The sequence below is a fragment of the Mobula birostris genome, chromosome 5 (genome assembly GCF_030028105.1).
Source record: "Mobula birostris isolate sMobBir1 chromosome 5, sMobBir1.hap1, whole genome shotgun sequence".
In the NCBI taxonomy this organism is placed as follows: Eukaryota; Metazoa; Chordata; class Chondrichthyes; order Myliobatiformes; family Myliobatidae; genus Mobula; species Mobula birostris.
Window position 1 is genome coordinate 42,717,017 of NC_092374.1, and position 25,802 is coordinate 42,742,818.

General features: G+C 40.8%; 1 protein-coding gene across 2 annotated transcripts in view; it reads left to right on the top strand.

Annotated features, from left to right (window-relative positions):
* LOC140197674 (ephrin type-A receptor 5-like) overlaps window positions 1–25,802 on the top strand; it is a 319,085-nt gene that overhangs the window by 250,892 nt on the left and 42,391 nt on the right. Inside the window, exons 6-9 of one of the 2 annotated variants that reach the window (XM_072257973.1) lie at window positions 4,526–4,650; window positions 13,628–13,787; window positions 17,894–17,996; window positions 23,059–23,126. In XM_072257973.1, the coding sequence (XP_072114074.1) occupies window positions 4,526–4,650; window positions 13,628–13,787; window positions 17,894–17,996; window positions 23,059–23,126 (456 nt within the window). Of the gene's footprint in view, window positions 1–4,525; window positions 4,651–13,627; window positions 13,788–17,893; window positions 17,997–21,714; window positions 22,222–23,058; window positions 23,127–25,802 lie in introns of those variants that run through there. The other variant, XM_072257972.1, reaches the window with a different exon arrangement.

Genomic DNA, 25,802 nt, shown 5'->3' on the forward strand with positions numbered 1-25,802 from the left:
CTCTTCTCCGTACCCCAAGTGCAGTCTGACCAATGCTTGATAAAGCTTTTCTATGTTAGTCCTCTTGAAATGAATGCTTACATTGTATTTTTTTTCCCTTACCACCGATTCAACCTGCAAGTCAACCTTTAGGGAATCTTCAACAAGGTTCCCAAGTCCATTTAAACCTTTGGTTATTGAATTTTCTCCCAGTTTAGAAAACAGTCTATGCCTTCATTCCTTCTACTAAAGTGCATGACCATATACTTATCTAAACTATATTCCGTCTACCACTCCCATCTAAGTCCTTCTACAGACTCATCAACACTACCTCAACACCTACCTTTGTATCATCGACAAAACTGGTGACAAAGCCATCAATTCCATCATCCAAATCATTGATATACAATGTAAAAACAATTGGTCACAATACTGACCCCTGCGGAAAACCGCCAGTGACTGGCAACCAACCAGAAAAGGCTGCCTTTATTTCCCCACTTTGCCTGCTGTCAGTTACCTCTTCCTAGAGATGCTGCCTGGCCTGCTGCATTCACCAGCAACCTTGATGTGTGTTGCTTGAATTTCCAGCATCTGCAGAATTCCTCGTGTTTACGTGTTTAAAATCTTCTATTCATGCTAGTATTTTTCCTGTAATATCATGGGCTCTTATCTTGTTAAGCGGCCTCATGTGCAGCACCTTGTCAAAGGCCTGAAAATCCAAGTAAAAATACCCATTCTCTCTCCTTTGTCCAGCCTTTCTATTATTTCCTTAAAGAATTTCAACAGATTTGTCAGGTAAGATTTTCCCTTAAGGAAATCATGCTGACTTTGGCCTATTTTATCACATGCTTCCAAGTACTCCAAAACCTCATCCTTAATAATGGACTCTAACATCGTTCCAACCAGTGAAGTCATGCCAACTAGCCTATAATTTCCTTTCTCCTGCCTCCCTCCCCACTTAAAGAGTGAGAGACATTTTATAATTTTACAGTCCTCAGGAACCATGTCAGAACCTAGGGATTCTTGTAAGATCACTACTAATGCCTTCACAATCTCTTCAGTTATCTTTTTTCAGAATCCTGGTGTGAGTCCATCTGGTCTAGGTGGCTTATCTACCTTCAGACTTCCTAAGCACCTTCTGCTTAATTAAAGCAACTACACTCACCTCTGCCCCATTACACTCTTGAAATAGTGCTGGCGTCTTCCACAGTGAAGACTGACACAAAATACTTATTAAGTTTGTCACCCATTACTACCTCTACAGCATAATTTTCCAGTAGTCCAATATCCACCCTCACTTCTCTTTTACTCTCTTACTTGTCTGAAAGTCTTTGGCATCCTCTTTTATATTATTGGCTAGCTTAACTTAATTTTTCATCTTCTTGTGGCTTTTTGGTTAACTTCTGTTGAGTTTTAGAAAATTTCCAATTCTTTAAATCCCACTAGGTTTTCACAAACAAGAGAAAATCTGTAGACGCTGGAAATCCCAGCAACACCAACATATTGTGTGTGTTGCCCACTAGATTTTGCTACATTTTATGTCCTCTCTTTTACTTTTATGTTGTCTTTGACTTCTCTCATCATGCTTCCTTGAGAATACCTCTATCATCTCCTCATTCTCTCAGATGAGTCAAAAATCACCCACCTGCAACTCCAGTTCCTTAACATGATCTCCAAGGCACTGCAGCTCAATGCACTTCATGCTTTTTAGTTTTCAGGGATATTGGAGGTCTCCCTCAGTTCTCGTATCTCATACAAAGAACATACCTCTAATCCTGGATCTATTCTGACTGCACCAGCTGCGTACTTATTAAAAGACAAATAAAAACAAAAAAAAGTTACTAAAATTCTTACTTAGAGCTTCTGCCTGTTCTCGACCAAGCCAGTTGAGCCAAATCCTGACCAGTCTAACAGTGTCCACTGTAACAATAGCCACTCCTACAGTGGCCACTCTGCTTAAACATCACTTCTTTTTATTGGCCATTACCCAGTGTCTAATTGATCATTATGATTGCATCCCACTGAAAAGTCCTGAAAGGGCCCAAATTCTTTTTAAACCACTGTCAAACAAACAACTACTTGTGATGAGCTGATGTATTGCCCTGTACAAAATCAAATATTTGTGCAAAAACTCAAAAGCACGATTGGGCAGGTCTATGGTAGTGCAAAAAGGTTATCTGTAATGTTCAGAAAGTGATCTGTAATGATCCTTTGCTGATATAGGGTTATGGCTGAGCAGATTGATTCATGAACCTGCTGGTTGTAGGAACGTAGCTGTTCCTGAAGCTTGTGGTGTGGGACAAGACTTCTGTAAGTCTTGCCAGATGGCAGCAGTGGGAAGATGGGATGATCTGGATGGTTGAGCTCCTTGATGATAGATGCTGCTTTCTTGAGGCAGTGTCCCCTGTAGACACTGTCAATGATGGACAGGGATGTGGCCATGATGGACCAGACTGTGTCCACGTCGCTTGACTCACTGATTATACTATCTCACAGCACTGAAAATGCAAGTACAGTTAAAATATGGAGAACTTCAGATTTGACAGAATTTTTCTAATAACTGACCATGTGAACATTTTTGTCCAGAATATAACAGATTTATGATTTTGCTTCTCATCATCCAGTTGATGATTTTTTACTAAATGCCTGTTGACTGTCCATTTCTCCCACATATGCTTCTCGACCCTCTAAATTTCTCTAGCAGTTTGTTTTTTTTTGTTCCAGATCCCAGCATCTGCATTCTCTTATGTCTCCAGGAAACTGAAAGATTTTGCTGTCTTGTCTATAAGTGTCCATTCTTTAATGGAAATAACTTTCCTTAATAATCTGAACAATTATTTCATGATGAAACTAAAGCATAGATTATAACACCCATTTTTCTAGATCACAAGTATCAGCTCACAATAGGTTAAAGCTGTTTTACTCCAATCTGTTCTGTTATGAACAAACTTTAAGTGGAACTGAAGCCCAGCTGAGAATATGGTGAATGATGTAAGTTTGGGGGGGGGGGTAAACTTTCCTGTTTTCAACACCTCATTACAGGAGTGGATAGAGAGGGAATAAAATGGAACACTGGGCACTTCATGTGGAGAACCAGGTGCAGGGAATGCATCAAATCCAGGTTTAGGCTCCGCTGGAATTCCACCTTGTTCAATGTTCAAAGTAAATGTATTATATAAGGACAAGTACAATATGTTACCATATACTAGCTTGAGATTCATTTTCTTCCAGACATTGACAGGACAAAAGAAATATAATCGAATTATACTAAAAATTATATATAAACAAAGACTGACAAGCAACCATTATCCAAGAAAACACCAACTGTGCAAATCAAAGTAATACTGAGAACTTGAGTTGCAAAGAGTCCTTGAAAATTAGTCTGTAGTTCGTACAATCAGTTTGGAGTATTGGTGACTGAAGTTATAAACAGCAGTTCAGGAATCTGGTGGTTGAAGGATAATAACCATTCCTAAACCTGGTGGTACCTCTTGCCTGATGGTAGTAATGAGAAGAGCGCAGGGCCTGGATGGTCTAAGTGAAATAGCTGACCAATAATCAGCTAACAAATAAATGTCGGGTGGCACAAAGCACTGATGATTGAACCACACCTTGGTGAAAGCCAGAAAGCTGTGGACTTAAGTGAAAAACACAGGCAAAAATATACATGTGCACATAAAGACATACATTCAAATATATGCACATGCCTGGGCACAGACAGAGACATACATGCAAATATACATGTGTGTGCAGGTACAAACACACACACACATATACACTTACAGGTTCCAAGACAGCAAATAGAGATGTCTATCTGGCCAATATGCTTATTATAAGAGAAAGATATTGACACTAATTTCAAGCATTTGCCTTTCGTTGAGTTTGAACAGCCATAATCTTCCACACACACACACTTGAACACAATGCTCTATAAGAACCTTTACTCATGTTTAAGTCTGTGAGCTGTTTTCTCCTCTTGATAAAACTCAATCACGCACACACACGTGGACATGTTGTGCAGTGACATACCTCCCTCTCTTCTGCAAGCACGACGATGCAGGGACAGAAACATCAGCAGGTGATATGAGATAAGCATGCACAGCTTGCTATTAGAATTGATATTCAATTTACCCGCTATTGCTGAGCTTATTCAGAGCATTCGTCACATGCAGTGTGCGCAGTGGGGTTAACTTTGCAGTCTACAAGGAAAGGTTGCGGCCTGTGTGTTGAGACTCTTCTATCTTCCTGTAATGTTGACCAGTGTTTCATCAATGCACTACTCTAGATGTTACTATCTTTTACCAAAAACTTCTGTTACAAATTTTTTGTGAATATTTACACGGTCAATAAAAATGTTTTATAGTTAGTGAAATAATATTTATTATCTCATATCTCAAGCAGGTGAGTGGTCCTGATCTTTCGTTAATCTGTTGTATATATTATGTTGTTGAGGGAAAGAAAGAAAAATGATAAACTGAATACAATTAGAGCAGTTATCTCTGTGAAATTTTGTCATTAATAGTCAGTAATGTACTATTTTTTGCAGCACCTTCACCGATTACTGTTGTCAAGAAGAAGAAGGTGGCCAAAAATAGCATCTCCTTGATGTGGCAGGAACCAGACCGACCCAATGGCATTATACTAGAGTATGAGATCAAGTATTTTGAAAAGGTAATGTCTATACCTGAAGATAAGCCTCGTCCAGTACTTCTGTTGCATGGCTGTAACTTCCATTGATAAATGTTGGTCTAGATTTTTTGATAAACATTTGTGTCAGTTTGGTAACTACTAAATACTGATTCTTGGTTCACCGATTAATAATTATTGGCACTGAGTTATTAGTACACAAGTATTGCTGTAAATTAATTGGTTTGAAGCATTGAGGTGAATTCTGATCTCATTCTTGGAGTAAGTTCAAAATGACCATGAGATTTTTTATTTCCCACAAATGGGTATTTCCAGATGAAGGACTTGAATTAACTTCTGACAGCCATTGACTCCTGGGATGATTACAACAGTCAGGAGGACTTTCTGGCTTTATATTAGGGGTAGGGATGAAGCGTGAATCTCTGGTGAGTGGGGCAGACTTCAAATCAGGCTGGGTAGCAAAGTGACTGTGTCATAAGGGGACGTTGGGAGCGGACCCAAATACAAGACAGACACTGAAGTACTAGGAACAGGACTAGGTTTATCAAGAAAGTAAGGGAAGTTGGGAAGAAACGACGCTGGACATGGATGTAGGCCCTGGACGAGACAAGGACACCGAGCCTGGGCTAGGGCTAAGACTATGAAAGCGGGACCAGGACAAGGAACTTGGAACTAGGAGCCTGGGCTAGGACTCTGAGCCAGAGGCTGGACAGGGACCCGGAAGCAGGGTCTTGACTCGGGCTTGGACCCCGGATCTAGGCGAGGACAAGATGTGGCTACAGGACTGGACGTGGAACTCCTGCACAGGACGAGAACACAAAGCCTTGACTTGGACAGGACGAGGTTCTTGGACTAGGCTTGGACTAGATGAGGTTCTAGGGCTTGGCTTGGACCGGACGAGGTCCTTGGACGTGGCTTAGACTAGACGAGGGACTCCTGGACAGGACGAGCGAACTCCAGTGCAGGACAAGGGAACTCCAGTACTGGGCTGGGCGAGGAACTCCAGAACAGGACGTGGCTCTTGGACTAGGTTTGGCTCAGTTCTTGGACCCGGCTTGATTAGGCTCTTGGGTACGGAGCCGAGACTCCTCCTTGGAGCGCAGGGCCAGAACCCTTCTAGGACGCAGGGCCAGGACCCTCCTAGGACGCAGGACCGGGACCCTTTCTTAGACACAGGGCTGGGATGACTGTCGAGGATACCTGCTGTGGTGACTGCTGAGGTGACTGTCAAGGATTCAGATGGGGAGGGGAAGGGAACAGTCCAGCAGGGAATCCTTCGTTTACAGAGGTATTTATGTGCCAGCCCAAAATGAGAATCAGGGGCCTCAATTAAGGCACCCAATGGAACAAGGGAAAACAGGAAAACCTGGAATAAGGATCAATGAACCAGACCGTGAACTGGAATGCAGATTTCATGGACTGGACCATGACAGACTGTAAAAGGTCAGCGGAGAAAGCTGAAGTATGGGGTTGAAGGAGAACAGAGAGGCAACCAGGAGGTGGCAGGCTTGATAATGCCATTGCAGAGGATGGGGCAGAGGAAGAGAAGTACGATGTTCTGAGTGGCAGAGTGGAGATTCTACCTCACAACACCAGGCACCAGAGTTCAATCCTGACTACCGGTGCTGTCTGTGTAGAGTTTGCACACACTCTCTGATAGAGCATGGGTGCTCTGGTTCCTTTCCACATACCATAGGAATGTGGGTTGGTAGGTTAATTGCTCACTGTAAATTCCCCCTTGTATGTGGGTGAGTGATAAAATCTGGAGGCAGAGGTGATGTAAATGTGGAGAGAATAAAAAAGGACTCAATAGATGGCTAGAGTAAATAACCAGTATGGACTCTGTATTGAAGGGCTTGTCTCTGTGCTATATCTATAACAGTATGATAGTAAGCAGGAGAATCATAAGGAGTCGTAGAAGACCTTAAGACCATAGGACATAGGAGCAGAATTAACCATTTGGCCCATTGAGTCAACTCCATCATTCGATCACGACTGATTTATTTTCCCTCTCAACCCTATTCTTCTGCCTTCTCCTTGTAACCTTTGACAATCTTGCTAATGAAGAACCTCCACTTTAAATATACCCAATGACTTGGCCTCCACAGCTGCAGCCGGTTGTAATGAATTCCACAGATTTGGTAATTTCTCTAAAAATGAAGGCAATTGGCGTACTGAGATGGGGACTTAAAGGGTTAGGAACAAAGGGCAGTAGGAAGGTGATGGACCATGTTGATGATGGAGGGGTAGAGTAGAAATAAACACCAGACAGTGGTTGTGATAGGGGTGTTTTTGCACCTAACTCTGGGAGTGGCACTGTACAGGGGGGTGGTCCAATTGTGTTAAGTGGGAAAGAAAGGGTTCAGTCAGCAGGGGCGAGGTTGAATGTTTCCCTGGGAGGCTTAAGGAAGCAATTCTCATTTCCATGGTCATGAAAGAAGTGTGTAACAAAGTGTGCATTATTTTAGGTGATGTCTCTTCATGTTGGGTTTTTAAATTTTTTGAAAGGTTCCTGTGCATGTGGAAACCTGAATGACCAGGTAGATTGACAAGGAGACCCGGCTCACTATATCATAAAATCACCCAACAAATGGTAAACACAGTGTAGAAACATGGAGGAGTACAGTGTGGAAACTGGCTTTTCACCGCATTGAGTCTGTACTAGCCATTAACTGCCCATTTCCACTAATTCTACTGTGAAACCATTTTTATTCTCCGCTCAACTCCTCTAATTCTACCCCTCACTTGCAAAGTCACAGGACTGAACCACAGTCACTGGGGCAATGAGGCTGAGGCTCTACCACTATTGGAAAATCAGGTTGGTGTCTGAATTTGTTGAATGCCTACGAGATAGCTTTTCAGAGCAGCGTGTGCTTGAGCCTATTTGGAAAAAGGCTATCTTAGGTTCAGTGTTGTGTAATATCCCAGATCTTATTAGGGAGTTTAATGTAAAGGAACCCTTAGGAGGCAGTGATCATAATATAATTGAATTTATACTGCAGTTTGAGAGGGAGAAGCATAAGTCACATGTATCAGTGTTGCAGTGGAAAAAAGGGAATTACAGAGGCATGAGAGAGGAGCTTGCCCAGGTGGATTGGAGGAAGGTACTGTTGGGGATGAATGCACAGCAGAGATGGATGAAGTTTCTGGGAATAGTTCACAAAGTGCAGGATAGATATGTCTCACAGAAGAAGTTTTCAATTGGCAAGGGCAGGCAATTGTGGCTGACAAGTAAAGTTAAGGACCGCATAAAAGCCAAGGAAAGGGCATATAAGGTATCAAAAGTGAGTGGGAATTTGAAAGACTGGGAAGCTTTCAAAATCCAACAAAAGGCAACTAAAAAAAGCTCTAAGAAAAGATGAAATCTGAGGGCAAACTAGCTAATAATATGAAGCAGGATGCTAACATTTTTCAGTTATATCAAGAGTAGAAGGGAGGTTGAGAGTTGATATTGGACCACTGGAAAATGATGCTGGTGAGGTAGTACTGGGGGACAAAGAAATGACGGATAAACTTACTGGGTACTTTGCATCAGTCTTCACTGTGGAAGACACTAGCAGTATGCCAGAGGTCCATGAGTGTCAGGGAGCAGGAGAGAGTGCCATTGCTATTTGAACAAAAATGTGCTAGGCAAACTCAAATATCTTAAAGTGGGTAAGTCACCTGGGCCAGATGGACTACATCCCAGAGTCCACAGAGAGGTTGCTGAAGAAATAACAGATGCATTGGTCATGACTTGTCAAGAATCACTTGATTCTGGCATGGTCCCAGAGGACTGGAAGACTGCAAATGTCACGCCACTCTTTAAGAAGGGAGGAAGGCAAAAGAAAGGAAATTATAGGCCAGTTAGCCAAACATCAATGGTTGGGAAAGTGTTGGAGTTTATTATTAAGGATAAAGTTTCAGGATATTTGGAGACTGATGATAAAATAAATCAAAGTCAACATGGTTTCTGTCAAGGGAAATCTTGCTCGACAAATCTGCTAGAATTCTTTGAGGAAGTAACCAACAGGGTGGACAAAGGAGAGGTAGTGGATGTCATTTATTTGGATTTTCAGAAGGCATTTGTTAAGGTGCCACACACGAGGCTGCTTAACAGGATAAAATCCTATAGTGTTACAGGAAAGATACTGACATAGATGGAGGAATGGCTGACAGGCAGGAGACAGCGAGTGAGAATAAAAGGGGCCTTTTCCAGTTGGCTGCCAGTGACTAGTGGTCTTCCTCAGGGGCCAGTATTGGGACTACTGCTTTTCATGTTGTTTGCCAGTGATTTAAATAATGGAATTGATAGCTTTGTGGCAAAGTTTGCAGATGATACAAAAGTAGGTGGAGTGGTAGGTAATGCTGAGGAAGCAACGCGATTGCAACAGGACTTAGACAAATTGGAAGAATGGGCAGAAAAGTGGCAAATGGAATACAGGGAACATCGACTCAGACCATGAGAGGCCTGTGTCGGGCATTTTCATGCCTTACAAGGCGCAGATCGGAAGCGTATGTGGGGCGCCACTCCTCGCACAGACTAGAGCAATGTGTGATTAAATGCCTTGCTCAAAGGCACAAACGCGCTGCCACAGCCGAGGCTCGAACTAGTGACCTTGAGATAACTAGACGAACGCCTTAACCACTTGGCCACGTGCCCAACGCAAATGGAATACAAGTGTTGGGAAATGCATGATAATGCATTTTGGTAAAATGAACAAAAGTGCAGACTATTATCTAATGAGGGAGAAAATTCAAACATCAGAGGTGCTGAGGGACTTAAAGTTCCTTGTGCAAGACTCCCAGAAGATTAATTTACAGGTTGAGACTGTGTTAAAGAATACAATGTAATGTTGACATTTATTTCAAGGGACAGAGGATTTAAAAACAAAGAGATAACACTGGCACTTTATAAGACACTAGTCAGGCCGCTCTTGGAGTATTGTCAACTGCTTTGGACCCCATATCTCAGACAGGATGTGTTGTCATTGGAGAGAGTCCATAGCACGTTCACGAGGATGATGACGAGAATGAAGGGGTTAATATAGGATGAGTATTTGGCATCCTTGGGCCTGTACTCAATGGAATTTAGAAGAATGCAGGAGGATCTCATTGAAACCTACCAAATGTTGCAAAGACTAGATAGGGTGGATGTGGAGAGGATATTTCCTATGGTGGGGGTATCCAGAACTAGAGGGCAGAGCTGCAAAACTGAGGGACAACCTTTTAGAACAGAGGTATGGAGAAATTTTTTTTAGCCAGCGAGTAGTGAATATGTGGAATGCTGTGCCACAGACTGTGGTGGAGGCCAAGCCCGTGGGTATATTTAAGGTGGAAGTTTCGTTGGGCAAGTCATTTTTAATAATGATTAAGCACTTCAAAGAAGCAATGAAACTGCTTTATAAAGTTAGAGCTATGGATGTTGCCTACATGGATTTTAGTAAGGCATTTGACAAGGTTCTTCTTGGGAGGCTCATCCGGGAGATTAAGATGAATGTGATTCATGGTGAATCGGCCATTTGGATCCAGAACTGGCTTGCCCATAGAAGACAAAGGATAGTTGCTAATAGTTCTGCATTGGGACATCTATATATAAATGACCTGGATGAAAATGTTGATGGCTTAATTACTAACTTCACAACATTAGAGATTGGTAGTGTTATGAATTGTGTAGAAGATTGCCAAATAATACTGTGGAATATCTATCAGTTACAGATATGGCTGGAGAAATGGCAGATGAAGTTTAATCCAGCCAACTATGAGATGTTGTACTTTGGGAGATCTATTGTGAAGGAATAGTACACTATTAATGGCAGGACCCTTAACAGTGTGGAGATACAGAGGGATCTTGGGCTTTAAATCTATAGCTCCCTGAAAGTTGCTGCACAGGTTAAGAAGGCATATGACATGCTAGCCTTTATTAGTTAAGGCATTGGGTTCAATAGTCAGGATGCTAGTTAGGGTGTATTTGGTATACTGCATTGAATTCTAGTCACCCCAATATAGAGAAGATCTGGAGGCTTTGGAGGGTGTGAAGATGTTTATCAGGGTATTGCCTGGATTAAAGGGAATGTGCAATAATGAGAGATTGAACAAACTTGGTTTGTTTGCAGCAGAGACACAAGGGAGATCTGACTGAGATTTGATAAGATTCAGAGAGGTGTACATGGAGAAGAGAGAAAGTATTCTTTTTACCCCAGTGTTGAAATATCTAATATTAGAGAGCATTCATTGGAAGTGAGAAAAGGGAAACTTTAAATGAGATGTGTGGGCAAGGTTGATACACCGAGAGAGTAGAGCATTTTGGAAGCACTGACAGGTGTGGTGGTGCAAGTAGACACAACAGAGGCATTCAAGAATCTGTTAGATAGGCACATGAAAGAGAGGCAAAATATAATGTACGACGGTTAGTCGGACTCAGATGCGTGTCAACTTCTCCTGAGGTGCCGAAAAGAGCAATCAGAGGGTTAGGTTCCAAATAGCAATTAAGTATATGGGATAAAGTTAAAAAGACATCTCTCCAGTATTTTTCGAAGCTAGGACAAGCCCAGTACATATGAATAAGGGAAGCCTCACCCCCTTTACACTTGTCGCAACAGGGACTAAAATTAGGATAGAACTGCGATAATTTAGTTTTAGACATATGAGCCCTGTTTACAACCTTGAACTGTAAAAGGCAGTGGCGAGCACATAAAGAAGTTGAATTAGCTGACTTGAAAATTGAATCCTAAACCTCGTCGGACAGAGAAAAAATTAAATCATGCTCCCAGGCAGTTTTAATTTTGTCAAAGGGGATTCGCCTCAAAATCGCTAACATATCTCAAATAGTGGATGTCCAACATTTACCCGATGGGTTCATACAAAGAAACAAGTCCACCACATTTTTATCAGGTACCTCAGGAAAGTTTGGTATTAAAGGGTTGATAAAATGTCTAATTTGGAGATACCTGAAGAAATGAATGTTAGGTTGGTTGAACTTTACAGACAGTTGTTCAAAAGTTGCAAAGCAATTGTCTATGAAAAATTCTTCAAAGCACCTTTCTGTGCCAGTCTTGAAATGTGAAATCCTGCATAGAAGGCTGAAAAAGATGGTTATGTAGAATAGGACTAGAGAGAGAGAGAGAAACCGTGAAGACCATTATATTTTCTAAACTGAGCCCATATTCTCAGAGTGTGTCTGATGACAGGATGAACAATTGATTTAGGCAGATAGCAAGGAAGTGCGGATCCAAGGAGTGCAGGAATGGAGAGATTCTTATAAGAGTTCAACTCCATTTCCACCCATATTGGGCAGTCCTTCTTAAGTGGAGAGATGTTGCCCCACCCACTCATGCTCAATGGCTCATAGACATTATGTCCTGCTTAGACATTGAAAAGATTAATTATTCACTTCTTAATTCAGACATAAAGTTCCAAAAGGTGTGGGGATCTTTTCTTGGATATTTTCATAATTCCCGTTTAGATTAAGGGTTTATCCCTCCTTTTTTTCTTTTGCATTTAAATCCCTTACTTCCAGCTTCTTTTGGTTAAGATTTACGGTTTGTTTTTTGATGTGTAAACATATTATTGCTCAGGTAGTAGGCAATATACCTTCCCTTTATAAATACAGCTCTGTGGTGATTAAAGTTCTGTTCAACTTTTCTATATATCGTCAGGTTGGCTTGGAGTTGGGTAGTGGGAGGGTGGGGTGGTAACTAACTTTATACGATTCTACTATTGGTGCTTTTCCTTAACTGTTATGAACTGTACATTTGATATGTTTGTTTTGGACTGTATAAACCTCTTTTTTTTACTGTTTTTTTGTTCTTGCATTGTAAAGCTTATATAAAAAAAACTTAAAAAGATAGGCACATAAATGTGCAGAGAATTGAAGAATATGGCCAATGTACAAGTAGAAGGGATTAGTTTAGTTAGGCATTTAATTATTAGTTTATCTAGTCTGGCAAAACATTGTGTGTCAAAGAGCCCATCCTTGAGCTGTACTGTTGTATATTCTAAGAGAGAGTGACATCAGTAGTCAGTGCTTATATCCGGTGTAGTATCAGCTGTTTAAATCATGGACCCACCAAGTTCAGTTTCATTGTTGTCATAGGCATACATACTCAGGGTACAAGCCATGAAAATTGCCTTTTTGCAGCAACAGTACAGAACAATACAAGACAAGGACAAATGTGAATTAGCATAAACAAATTAACATAAATCAATCCACAATTTACATCTGCAAAATAATCAACAAAATAAACACAACACTAGTACAAGTTTGAGAGTGAGAGTGAAGTATAGTCCGAGGTAATTTTCAATGTCAACATCAACAGCCTAATGGCTCTGGGAAATAAGCTGTTGCTTGACCTTGAGGTGTAGGTCTTCAGGCTCCTCTACCTCCTGCCCAATGGCAGCAATGAGAAGACGGCATGGCCTAGATCGTGGATGCCTCATGACAGATGCAACCTTCTTGAGAACTCACCTTTTGAAGAGTAATGGTGGGGAGAGCTGTAAATGCGATGGGTTCTAATTCGTTGAAATTCACTCCCTGTTCTGCCACTTGGTGCTTCACTACTCTGCCTTTTTAACACTGTTACTCTTCGTTGTGGAGAGCACGGTGTCTACCATTGGTTTATGTGCTAGGTAAATTTTACTGTTGAATATGTTTAAGAAAACGAATTATTAATGAGTGACAATCCTACTGCCTTTAAACACTGATAAATACAGCAGGGGAAGGCTCACTGTGCCAACAGTAACTGTGTTTGTGATTGTTAAAGAAAGATGCAGCCAAAAAACAGAAGCAACATTGAAGATCCTGTGTTACTTTGAAGGTGAAAAAAAACCTTTAGAGTCAATGCAGTGAAAAATACTTCCAAATAAGGCTGTAGATTTCCAGTCAATTTAAAAACTGGTGTACTGATGGAATAACATTCAGGTAATAATCAGGAAGTTGCAATGCCAGTGCAAAATTACTGAGGGATGTAACCAATTTGTTCATCCTGTTATGTGTTCACTTGTGTATTTCTTTAAATTCAAGGATCAGGAGACTAGCTACACAATCATTAAATCCAAAGAAACTGAGATCCTGGTCGATGGTCTGAAGCCCACCACAGTGTACATCTTTCAGATACGAGCCCGGACAGCTGCAGGATATGGGGGCTACAGTCGGAAATTTGAATTTGAAACCAGCCCGGTCTGTACGTCATTTTACTTACTGTTGACCTTAGCAGTCACATCAATAGATTCTACTGATCAGTTACGATCGAGTACCATCTGCTGTTCAAACCCCTTTCAGCACATCCCTTTCTGAAGTATAAATTGCCTGTGAGTTCATTTGCAATTTAACAGAAGGCTAGTTACAAAGATTAAATATGTAATCTAAGCAGATCATCATTTTAAACATTACATGGGGAAACTGGTGTGAGAAAAGTGATGGTATTTATAAAAAGGTGCAATAAATGAAAGTGGTACTTCCATCAAGAACTGCGAAATGGAGCTATTTGTAAAAGGCTTTGTGTCATTTGGTGTGTTTGCATTACTGAGATTAATCAAATCTTTGGATTCAATTAAATATACCATTTAGCAGAGTGTGAAAGTCTTGGTTTGCTTCTGGTTCCCCACTTCTGAGGTTTATAGGGAGGCTGCTGGTGTGTGTATGGATAGTGGGAAGTGGCTCTGCTTCTATTATTATAGCTGAACGTGTGATGGACAGCAGATGGGAGATAGTTTGCTGTGGTGGGAAAGTTTTGTTCAGTCAGTGCAGAGCAGTTGCCTGAAATTGAGAACAAATACCTCACAGGAGAAGTTATGGTGGTGGCCAACTGCACTCCATACCTGTTGTTGTGGGCTTCAAATTTTCAATGAAAGTATTTAAAGATGATTGGTATTTATTTACCAACCATTTTCATTTTATGGCTTCAGATTCATTACGTAACTAAAAAGGTTTCGGATCCTTTTCCGTTTCAGGTCAGCAATTTTTGTGAACCACAGTTCCCAAGGATACGTTAGATTGCACATGATTAGGCATTGTCAAGAACAATAAGTTAGGTTTAAGCAGAACAGCCATTGTGTGAAGCCACTGTCAGAGAGGGGTGTTGAGACTTTTGCTCTTTGAGTCTTAGGAGAGGAGAAATGTAGGCCATTGGTAGACATGATTTTTCATTATTTCGTTATTTATTTTTTATTTCCATGCAAGGAGTATTTTAGGAAAGCTGGATGAGCTTAGGGAATGGATCAGCACATGGAAGTATGACAATGTAGCCGTTAATGAGACTTGGTTGGGGGAGAGACAGGACTGGCAGCTCAATGTTCTGGGTTCCGTTGTTTTAGACGTGACAGAGTGGGAAAGATTAAAGGACGAGGAGTAGAATTACTAGTCAGGGACAATCTCTCGCAGTGCTTAGTCAGGACAGACCGGAGAGCTCAGCTAGTCAGACTTAATGGGTAGAATTGAGGGACAGGTTATTTACTGGCAAAGGAGTACTTGGTAAATTGGAGGCCTTCATAAATGAAATTTTGACAGTACAGAATACTGAACTGTACAATACGTTCCTGTCAGTATAAATGGTAAGGAGAACAGGTTTATGGAACCTTGGTTTTCAAGAAATATTGAGGCTCTAGTTAGGAAAAGGAAGAAGGTACATAGCAGGTATAGGCTGACAGGAACAATTGAGGTATTTGAGTATAAGAAATGCAAGAGAACACTTAAGAATGAAATCAGGAAGACTAAAAGAAGACATGAGGTTGCTCTAGCAGACAAAGAGAACCTTAAGTACTTCTACAGATACCGTATATTAAGAGCAAAAGGAGAGAAAAGGACATAATTGGTCCTCTTGAAGATCAGAGTGGTAACCTATGTGTAGAGCCAAAAGATATAGGGGTCTGATAATGTGTACCCTAGGACCCTGTGGAGACATGCAGAAATTTCAGGATAATAATGCATTTTCATTGTTCAAGAAAGGTTCTAAGAATAATTCAGGAAATTATAGGCCAGTCAGCCTGACATCAGTAGTGGGAAAATTATTGGAATGTGTTCTAAGGGACTGGATATATAAGTATTTGGATAGACAAGGACTCGTTATGGATAGACAACATGGCTTTGTGCTTGGTAAGTTGTACCTAACCAATCCTATAGAGTTTTCCAAGAAAATTGATGAAGGCAAGGCTGAGGATGTTGGCTACATAGATTTTAGCAAGACGCTTAACAAAGTCCCACATGGGAGGTTGGTCAAGAAGTTTCAATTGCTTAGCTTTCAAGATAAGGTAGTAAAATAGATTAAACACTGGCTTCACGGAAGAACTCAGAGAATGGTTGTAGATGTTTGCCTCACTGACTGGAGGCCTGTGACTAGTGGTGTACCACAAGGACCAGTATTGGGCCCCTTGTTGTTTGTCATCTAAATCAAGAGTCTGGATGATAATGTAGTAACTGGATCAGCAAATTTGCAGATGACACCAAAATTGGGGGTGTAGTGGACAGTGAAGAAGACTACCGAAACTTACAGTGGGATCTGGACCAGCTGGGAAAATAGGCTGAAAAATGGCAGATGGTATTTAATGCAGACATGTGTGAGGTGTTATGTTGAAATTGTATAAGATGTTGGTGAGGCCTAATTTGCAGTATTGTGTGCAATTTTTGTCATCTACCTGCAGAAAAGATATAAGATTGAAAGAGTGCAGAGAAAATTTACAAGGATGTTGCCGGGACTTGAGTTCCTGAGGTATCAGGAGCGGTTGAATAAATTAGAATTTTATTCCCTAAAATGTAGAAGGTTGAGGGGAGATTTGATAGAGGTATACAAAATTATGAGGGGCTTAGACAGGGTGAATGCAGGCAAGTTTTTTTCCATTGAGGTTTGGTGAGACTACAGCTAGAGATCATGGGTTAAGGGTGACTGATGAAATGTTTACGGGGAACATGAGGGGGAATTTCTTCGCTCTGAGGGTGGTGAGAATGTGGAATGAGCTACCAGTGGAGGTGGTGGATGTGGGGTTGATTTCAACACTTAAAAGAAATTTGGATGGGTACATGGATGGGAGGGGTATGTAAGGCCATATTCTGGTTGCAGATCAATGGGACTAGGCAGATTAATATTCTGGCATGGGTTAGATGGGCCGAAGGGCCTACCTCCGTGCTGTAGTGTTCCGTGACTCTTTGACTCCATCCTCAGTGCTTTGAGGATGGAGAGGATGGTCACCTAACCCAATACTTCATTATAGTGAAGAAGAGTTTCAAAGTATACCGTAGATTATTTGGAAATGTGGATGGAGAAATGGCAGATTGAGTTTAATTTGAGCAAGTGTGGGGTGTTGGTAAAATATAAGTGAAATTTCACAGTAAATGGCAGGAACCTGAGGAGTATTGATGTACAGAGGGATTTCGGAGTTCAAATCCATTGCTCCCTGAAAGTGGCAACACAAATGGATCGGGTGGTAAAGAAGACATACTGTGTGGATGCTTGCCTTCATTTGTCATTGCACTGAGTAGAAACACTTCGAAATTTTGTTTCACAGAGAGTGGTGGGTGTACGGAATATAAAGAAACAGATACATTGACAACATGTAAGATACATTTTGATAGACAGGTGAATAGGCAGGGAATGGAGGGATATAGATAATGTGCAGGCAGAGATAATTATTTTTTACATTACATCCTTGTCAACACACATATCGAGGCTGTAAGGTCTGTTCCTGTGCTATGCTGACCTATGTTTTGTGCTCCGAGGATAAGATTAAGGTGCCCTTATATGGAATTCAAGTCAAGATTCCAGAATACAGGTGGTGCACACATCTTTTCACAGACCAAGATTATATCCTTCATTTCTTAGTTTTTACGGTGGCCTACAGACAGACTTATCTCAAAAGAGTCTTCACAATGCTTTGCTTATATACGTTGAAGAAAACTGCCCCAGCACACCATACTGGTGCACATTATCAGCAGCTCAAAATATTTGCCATGGATTTTTCGCTATTGTCTTGCATTTTCCCCACCCTTTTCCTGACTGACTATTTCCTGTCACTGTGGAAGACTTTAAGAGGCCCACAAATTGTTCCCCACCTAAAGGATGGATTTTTTGTACAAAACAAAGGTTTCTTTGTATGTAGGCCTCGTGGTGATATTCTATTGTTCAAAAGATCCTGTACATTACTGCAGCTGGCTGTGTGGAATGGTGATGAGACCAGGTAGGAACTGTGAAGGAGTATTCTTGGGAGGAGTATGGAGCAAGTTGAACTATAGAATTCTCCTCTGAGTATGATTGAAATATGTGCTGGTAACATATCCTGTGTTCTTCATCATTTCCAGCCTTGCCAGCCGGTGACCAGAGTCAGGTGCCAATCATTGGGGTGTCTGTGGCAGTGGGTATGATCCTGGTAGCAGTGGTGTCTGGACTGTTGCTTAGTGGAAGGTATGGCAGTTTTGATTATTCCATTCATGCATGAGGAAAGTGAGGAGTGTACTTTAAATACCTTTGTTGCTAAAATCTATTCAATGACAAAAGACAGCCAGTTTCAAAGATATCAGCCTGTATTTATTTGATTTTTTTTTTTGAAGAGATTCTATGCATAGAAGGTGCTGGGCACCCATTTATAGCAGTTAGTTCTACCCAAGTAACTGCTTCACTGTCTTTGTGAATGCTCATAATGCTGCTGAGCCAGAATATCAGATTAAAATGCTTGGGTTCCCCAAATGCATTGTCACCTGTTACCAAAGCAGCAAGCCCAACTCAGGTCAGTTTAAATGATGTGAAGTTCACCTCCTTATGCTAATTAAGTGGCTGAAGCATGGAGACTATCACTTTAACAACCTAACAGAACAAGCTGTAACAGCAGTAAAAGGCTGGGCATTCCTTCACTTCCACATAAAAATGGGGTAAGAAAGAAGCTGAGGCAATCACACCGATGGACAACTGATACAGACCGAGAAATCATGTTATATGTCGTTTTGGAATTCAATATTGCATTCAGAAAGCTGCACTCCATGCTCAGCTATTGAAAGTGCATGAGGTGTTCCTCATTCTTGCATTGGAACTTTCTGTAACAGTACAGGAGATCACAGACAGGTAGAATGAACGTGGGATGGAAAAATACTCACTGGGGTACTTTGGGCACTTTGCTCCAGGGAAATTTGTGATTTGAAAGCACAGAGAATATAGTCTGTGATTTTTGCAGTGGTCACCTAAAGTACTTGTCAATACCACCCCACGCTACTACACACATGTCATCATGATTCTGAGACACCAAAATGTGCAAGTCAATAAGTGTACCAAATGGAAGGGTTATTCCATGGAAAATGACATCTAACTGCAGAAAAATAAATCAAGGGACATTCAAATGAGTAAGATGCATGCTGGCAATTAAATCATAACTGATATTTGATAAAAAGAACATGCATTTATTTATAAAATTTCACAGAAGAAGAACAATGCAATTAGTGGTATTACTCATTTATGTCCAAAGAAGTAATATGTGTGAGTCTGTGCTGTTGACTTCCCACTCTTTGTTCACACTGAAGCCACTGGTTCCACTACTACAGGGAAACTGTTCAAGCACAGCAAGCTTCAAATTTCAAAACCCAACCAATAAGATGCAAATTCCCTTTTATCTTTGTTCAAGGCCAATTTCGCTTGAAAAGTAGCTGATTTACTGGAGTATTGTCTGAGATTAGTGCAAAAATAATGGACAGCTAAACCCTTTAGATGATACAACTAGTGCACTGGAATGGAATGGGTGACTTGAGGCTTGTAATTGTTATTCTAGGGTGTTCTTGTTAGACTTATAACCATTGTATATGCCCTCTCAAGATTCTTCTGATAGAGTGCAGATAGACAGGTAGAGTGCAGATATGATGAACCTACATTCACTGATTGTATGAAGCCACCACCCTTCTTGTGGTTCTTGTAATCGCCCTCTCTGTTCTCCTCTGTGTCATTACTGATGGCTTCTCAGGTCTTCACTTATCACCCCGCCAGGCTCCAGATCTAATATAACATTCTCCACAATGTCCGCCATCTCTAACAGGATCCCACCACCAGGCTCATCGTTCCCTCTCCTCTCCGCTTTCTGCGGAATTGCTCTCTCTGCAGCTCTCTTGTCTGCTCATCTCTCTCCACCAACCCCTATCCAGGCACCTATCCCTGAAAACATCTCAAAAGTTACACCTGTCCCTACTCCCCCTACCTCACCAACATTCAAGATTCAAAACAGATCTTTCAGGTGAGGTAGTCCTTCACAACTGAAACCATCAGTGTCATTTATTGCATCTGGTACTTCTGGTGTGGCCTTACCTACATTGGTGAGACCGGATGCAGACTAGGAGATAGTTTCATCAAGCACCCTTGCTCCATGTGCCAGTTCTTCCTAGTAGCCAGCCATCTAATTCCACTTCCTATTCCCACACTGACATGTCTGTCCACAGTCCCCTTTACAACCAAATAGAAGCTGGAGGCAGATTAAGGAAACAAAACCTCATATTCCATCTTGATAGTCTCCAACTTGTCAGCATAAATGTTGTTTTCTCTCATGTCTGGTGACCACTCCTACCTGTCTCTTTTTTTCCCTTAACCATCAACCCTCATTATTCCTTTTTATTCAATTTCCACCCTGAAAACCTGCTTACCACCCCTGCCTTCCTCCCTTTGGTTCCCCACCTCCTTCCCTTTATGCCAAGATCCACTATCATCCTATCAGATTCCATCTTCTCCAGCCCTTTGTCTCTTCAACCTATCACCTCCCACCTACTTAAACCATTCAAATTCTCTGCAACTTCCCCCATCTACCCACCTTACCCCACTCACCTGGATCCACCTATCACCCACCAACTCATACTCCTCCACTCCCCCAACCTTTTATTCTGTCTTCTGCCCTTTTACTATCTAGTCCCAACAAAGGGGCTTGGCCCAAATCTTTGACTGTTCATTCCCTCCGTAGATGCTGCCTGAGCTGCTGAAGTCCTCCTGTAATTTCCTCTTTTGTGTGACTAAGGAATAACCAGCTGCCTATTCGAATAATTATTTGGAATGCTGGGTGCATACACCACTGGGAAAGAATTATGCCCATATTATAATCCAAAACCTGTTTGAACCTTTTATATTTATCTGAACCATAACCTATAAAGTTGCATGGTTGACTGGTGAGCCGATATATCTCGTACACATATTGATCTATTCTGCCTAGGAGTACATCTTTTGGATAATCAATAATTAACTGATTACATGGTTGTGCAGATGTCATTTCTGGTAATGATAATGTCTTGTACCGGATGACATGCACTTAAGTTGAGTGGATGTACGTTTAAAGAGACAAGCCTTTTTACGCAGTGTAGTGGGTGCCTAGCATGTTAGTGAAAGCAGATATGATAGTGACCTTTAAGAGGCTCTTAGACACATGAATTTGAAGAGAATAAAGGGATATGAACTATGTACATGCAGAAGAAATTAGCTTAGTTAGGCCTTTAATTAGGTCGACACCATATTGTGGGTCAAAAGTCTTTTCCTGTGCTGTATTATGACCCACAAGCTCTCCAAAGTACAATGCTCAGCCACTGAAAACTAAAGCATGCCATTTTACCCCTGCCATGTGTATGATAGAAGAATGCTTGTTCATTAATTAAATACCAAAATGTGGCATGTTTCTAATCTGCTAAATTCCTCATGTTTTAAAAACTCATAATTCTCAACAGCAATTTAGTCACAGTGTTACTTGACCCTCAGTCAGGCAAGTCTACTTTCAGTTTATTCCGAGTGTATACCTTTGTTTATTCATCACAAATGTCTATCATCTTGGTTTATTAGAGGGTGATCAGCTGAAGGACATAAAATTGTAGGAGTGGGATTTTTAAGACATAATGAAACATTCATTTATCATTTCAGAGAGACTGGTAGAAAGGTTTCATTTTTAGGAGTGATTATTGTAGTCCAATGAGATGGAGGAATAAAAGCAATAAAAATGTGCACCAGGTGTTGGTTCCAGGGAAATGGAATGAAACAGATGGACCAATGATTCCCAAAACATAGCTTACAGATAAAAATGTGAGCTTACTTGTTGTCCTTCAGTACTAACTGAACTGGAATGTCAAGATCATTGCGTGAGAGATGGATTGATTTGTGGGTAATTTTGCACTTACAGATTCCAAGCCTTTCCCGTGGTGGTACCCAGAAACACGGATGATAGCCGAAAGCTACCCTCTGAGATGGCTTTCCTTTTGCAGGAACAGGATGCTGACTCTCTGGAGAGTAAATTTGACTGATTCATCGGACAAATGAACATCTTGTCTTTCACTATTTAAAAAAAATCATCTTTTATGAGCCTATTATTTTGGCATCATTGTTTTCAGCAAAATTTGTACATTTTAATATTTTGCTTTGTGGGCAGTGCAGGGAGAGGAGGAGCTACTTACATATCCTCTTCCCTAAGAGAAACTGACAAGAACCAATGACCTTTGACCTGCAGAGTAACTGATGGTTCCATGATCCACACTCTCTCTCGCTTTCTCTCTCTCCACCTGCAATAATTAATAATAGATTTAATGGAACAGATACTAATGATCCTCAGTGAAATAATTTAGCCTTTTTAATCTGTTGCTGCCTTCAAATGTAATGCCGAATACACCAAGTAATATGTAATTATGACTCATTGCTATAAATGAAGTGAAATAATTCAGAAGAGTCATTTATCTTGTTGGAGTAGAAATGAAAGGCTCAGGTGGTAATTCATCATACACCTGGTCCACTAAAACTTTGTTTCCAATGGGTGTACTTTTCTAATTATCCCCTGCTCTACCTACCTGCCAGATTCATTAAAACTTGTGAATGTAACTCATGCATGCAGTTCTAGGAATGCACCTTAGTGTAGTAGAAACTAATCTGTGATATCGACCAGATTTGGCTGTGTGGTTTGTACGGCCTGCATCCTTGCAATTTTCTATGAAGTAATGCAATGTTGACATTTATATTTAAGCATCTTGTAATTTGAGGTCTCTTACAAAAAGCAATTTCTCATATTTTTAGCAATGTGGTAATTATCATTTCATGTATGGATAAAATATCAATATATAATAAAACATCCTTATTCTTTGAAACCTTAGAAAAAAAAGTCCTGAAAAATTGATGTGAAACAGGAGGAAACCTCAGAAATTGATCTTCAAATGAAATGCTCTCACCGTGCTCTGTAAATTAAGCCTAACCAGAGACCAGTGGCTTTCTGTCTCTGCTGTGGTCTTATGTTCCACATTATTGTAAGGTTCTTGTTGTGTGCACTTAGTGTTGCTGGTGGGGTATTTTTCAAACACAGCTTTAATCTCTTACACATCTGTAACATTTTACATAGAAGGACCTCCTGAGACTCCTCTGTTTGCCACTGGGAGCCAGAGTGATAAAATGAGAATGGCTTTGGTGACAAAAACGACCCACAACTAGTTTCTATCTGAATTGAGAAACGTATGATTAATGAATGTCGTTTGCTTTAAACCAGGCGATGTGGGTACAGTAAAGCCAAGCAGGATCCAGAAGAGGAGAAGATGCACTTCCACAATGGTCACAGTGAGTCAATTATCAGCTAGCTACAGTATGGATTTCAGGGATGGGGAGGCAAAAACAGCTGGAGAAGTTCATTTAAAGTTCGTCACCAAACATTTGGCTTCAAATGAAAGAGCACAGCAATGTTCTCTTCTTTCAGAGAATCCGCTGACTTTCAGAAGTTTTTTTTACAGTTTGCAGATGGAGTGTCATAGAGTAATCCTTGTGTTGCAGTATAATCCTGTCCTGGTATTGTGAAGAAATCCTTTTAATGAGCAAATCAGAAGGTGTGACGCTGATGTAGAATATTTCATTCACGCTGTGCTTGTGTAACTGAAATCTGTTTCTCCAGTTCTGAGGATGTGGCAAAAGTCCAATTCAGGGACATTCCAGTCAAAAATAAAGCAGAGTTTCTAATCTAGATCTCTGAAAATCTATGACTGTCCCAGCATAAATCTTGCTGCTGCTATAGCAAGACCATGTCAGATTAGCTTGAAATCAAACGGAAATAAGAGAAAGCCAATGTTCCAACAAAGTTTCTGTTGTGAGATTTGGGCTATGGTCAGTGGAGGTCATGTTGGTTAGCATTTTTCGCTGAATACCAGAAGGTATATGCCTCATCTATAGATAGAACACTTGGTTGTGGAATGAACATAGTCTTCTCAAGCAGTTCTCTTTGTGATCTACCACTGTAATTATTTTCTGAAGGACAGAGAAAAAGGATATGATGGGGCATGATTCTCTACCCCATCACTTATCCATTGGATGTTTAAGGCCTTTAAACAATGTGAGTGTTTATCAGTTCTGGAAATCTCCCTTTTACTTCAGAAGATTGAGATTTTCAGCACCAGGTGTCGCAGTTCATGCTTTGACCTACAATTTTAGTGATGCAGGAAAGTTGCAGGAGAGTCGTTTGCATTATTGATATCTGGCTAGTATTTAGATAAAGAAAACACAAGTAGAAACAGAAGGTCTGGAAATATTCAGTAGGTCAGGTAGAAACAGAATTAACATAATGTTCCTGCAAAACTGGGAATGAGATTGAACAAGTTAGATTTCAATAACACAGAAGGTGGTGGAGGGATGGGTAGAACAAAGGGAATATCTATGATGGGTGTGACCAGATGGCTAATGTCAAAGCCGGAAACACATTCTGCTTCTATAACTGTGTTGTGTGATGTTAATTCCTGAGCTGTGGGACATGTCCAGCAGGCCAGACTCTACTAACGGAGAGAGAAAACCTGAGCCACAATCTCAGGTGGATTGCTGACAGAAATGGCCAGTTCTGAACTAGAAGACAGGAAGGGAGAGGTACCTGAACTTTTAGAATTCAGAATTGAATTTTGAAAGCTGCATCCATCCCTGATGGAAGATGAGATATTTGTTCTTTGAACTTGCATGGCCTCATTGTTACAGTGCAGGAGGTCACAGAGAGATGAGAGTGGGAGTGGAATGACGAATTAAGGTGGCATTTAACTGGAAATTCAGAGTCACCCCCCCCCCCCTTCCAAGCACTAAATGGTGCAAGTAAACAAAATGATCCCCCAATTGCGTTTGGCTTCCCTGATGCAGAGAAGCAAAATAAAATATTAATGCAATGCTCATCGTGCAATCAACCTATTCACTAATGTCAACTGCTGGTCCATGGTGAAGACATAAAGTTATTTCACTGTTGACTGTAAATTGCTTTTCATTGGGTCTGCTAAGATAGTTGCTTCTTGTTTTAATTGTATTGATATACTCAGACAAAAAATACATCACTGAGGCAAACCATGAACTCATGTTTCTAATCTATATCCAGGTCCATTTATTTATACTTCCTTCAACTAACAGTCTAACTGATTCTTACACATTGATGTGATACTGCTTTATTCACTGTCTGTGCTTTCCCCACGCTTGCACTCTCCTGTGACAATAAATATCTTCTCTCTCTTCTAATTTATTGTTGCAACCACTTTCCTATCAACCTCTGAATAAGTTTACTTCTATCTATAGTCTATTGTTATTGCCAATTCTCTTTTAACAAAAAGTTGTAAAATAAACTGGATTACTCTGTAACTGTAACGTGTCCAGAATTTTTGTACAAGTTAAGGGAGATAAAAATGATGAAGGATGCCAGGCTTGATTCAGTTGTACACTATAAAGTCACTGGGCTAATGTTTGCAGGTGTAGGTCAGAATGTGGAGTTGAGCTTACAGTCAGATCAGCCACATTCTCATTCAAGGAGAGCAGGCTCGAAGGGGCCAGCCTACTCCTGTTCTGAGTTTGCGTGTTCATATGTTTGCATGTAAACCTCATTCCCGAGAAAGAAACACAGGTACCAGGCTAGTAATTCAGTGCAGTAATGAGAGAGTGCTGTGTGGTACCAATGATATCTTATGAACGAATTACCAAATTGTGGACCTGCCTGCACTCTAGAGAGGATGGAAAATATGCCATGAGTTCTCCTGAGCTCAATGCCTATTCCTGAGCCTGCTAGGATTTCTGCTCATTCATCTCATTGCTGCTTGTGAGACCTTGCTGTGTATAAATCCCCATTTCATTACAAAGGATATAGCTAATAGCTATGGACACCAGGTAAGTGAAAGTGTTTTCACCTACTAGTAAAACTTTATTCTCAGTTTTCATCTTTAGTGTCAAAAAATTCTTGATTCCTTCAAATTTTAAAAGGAGTTCAATGTTCTCCAGTAATAAATGTAT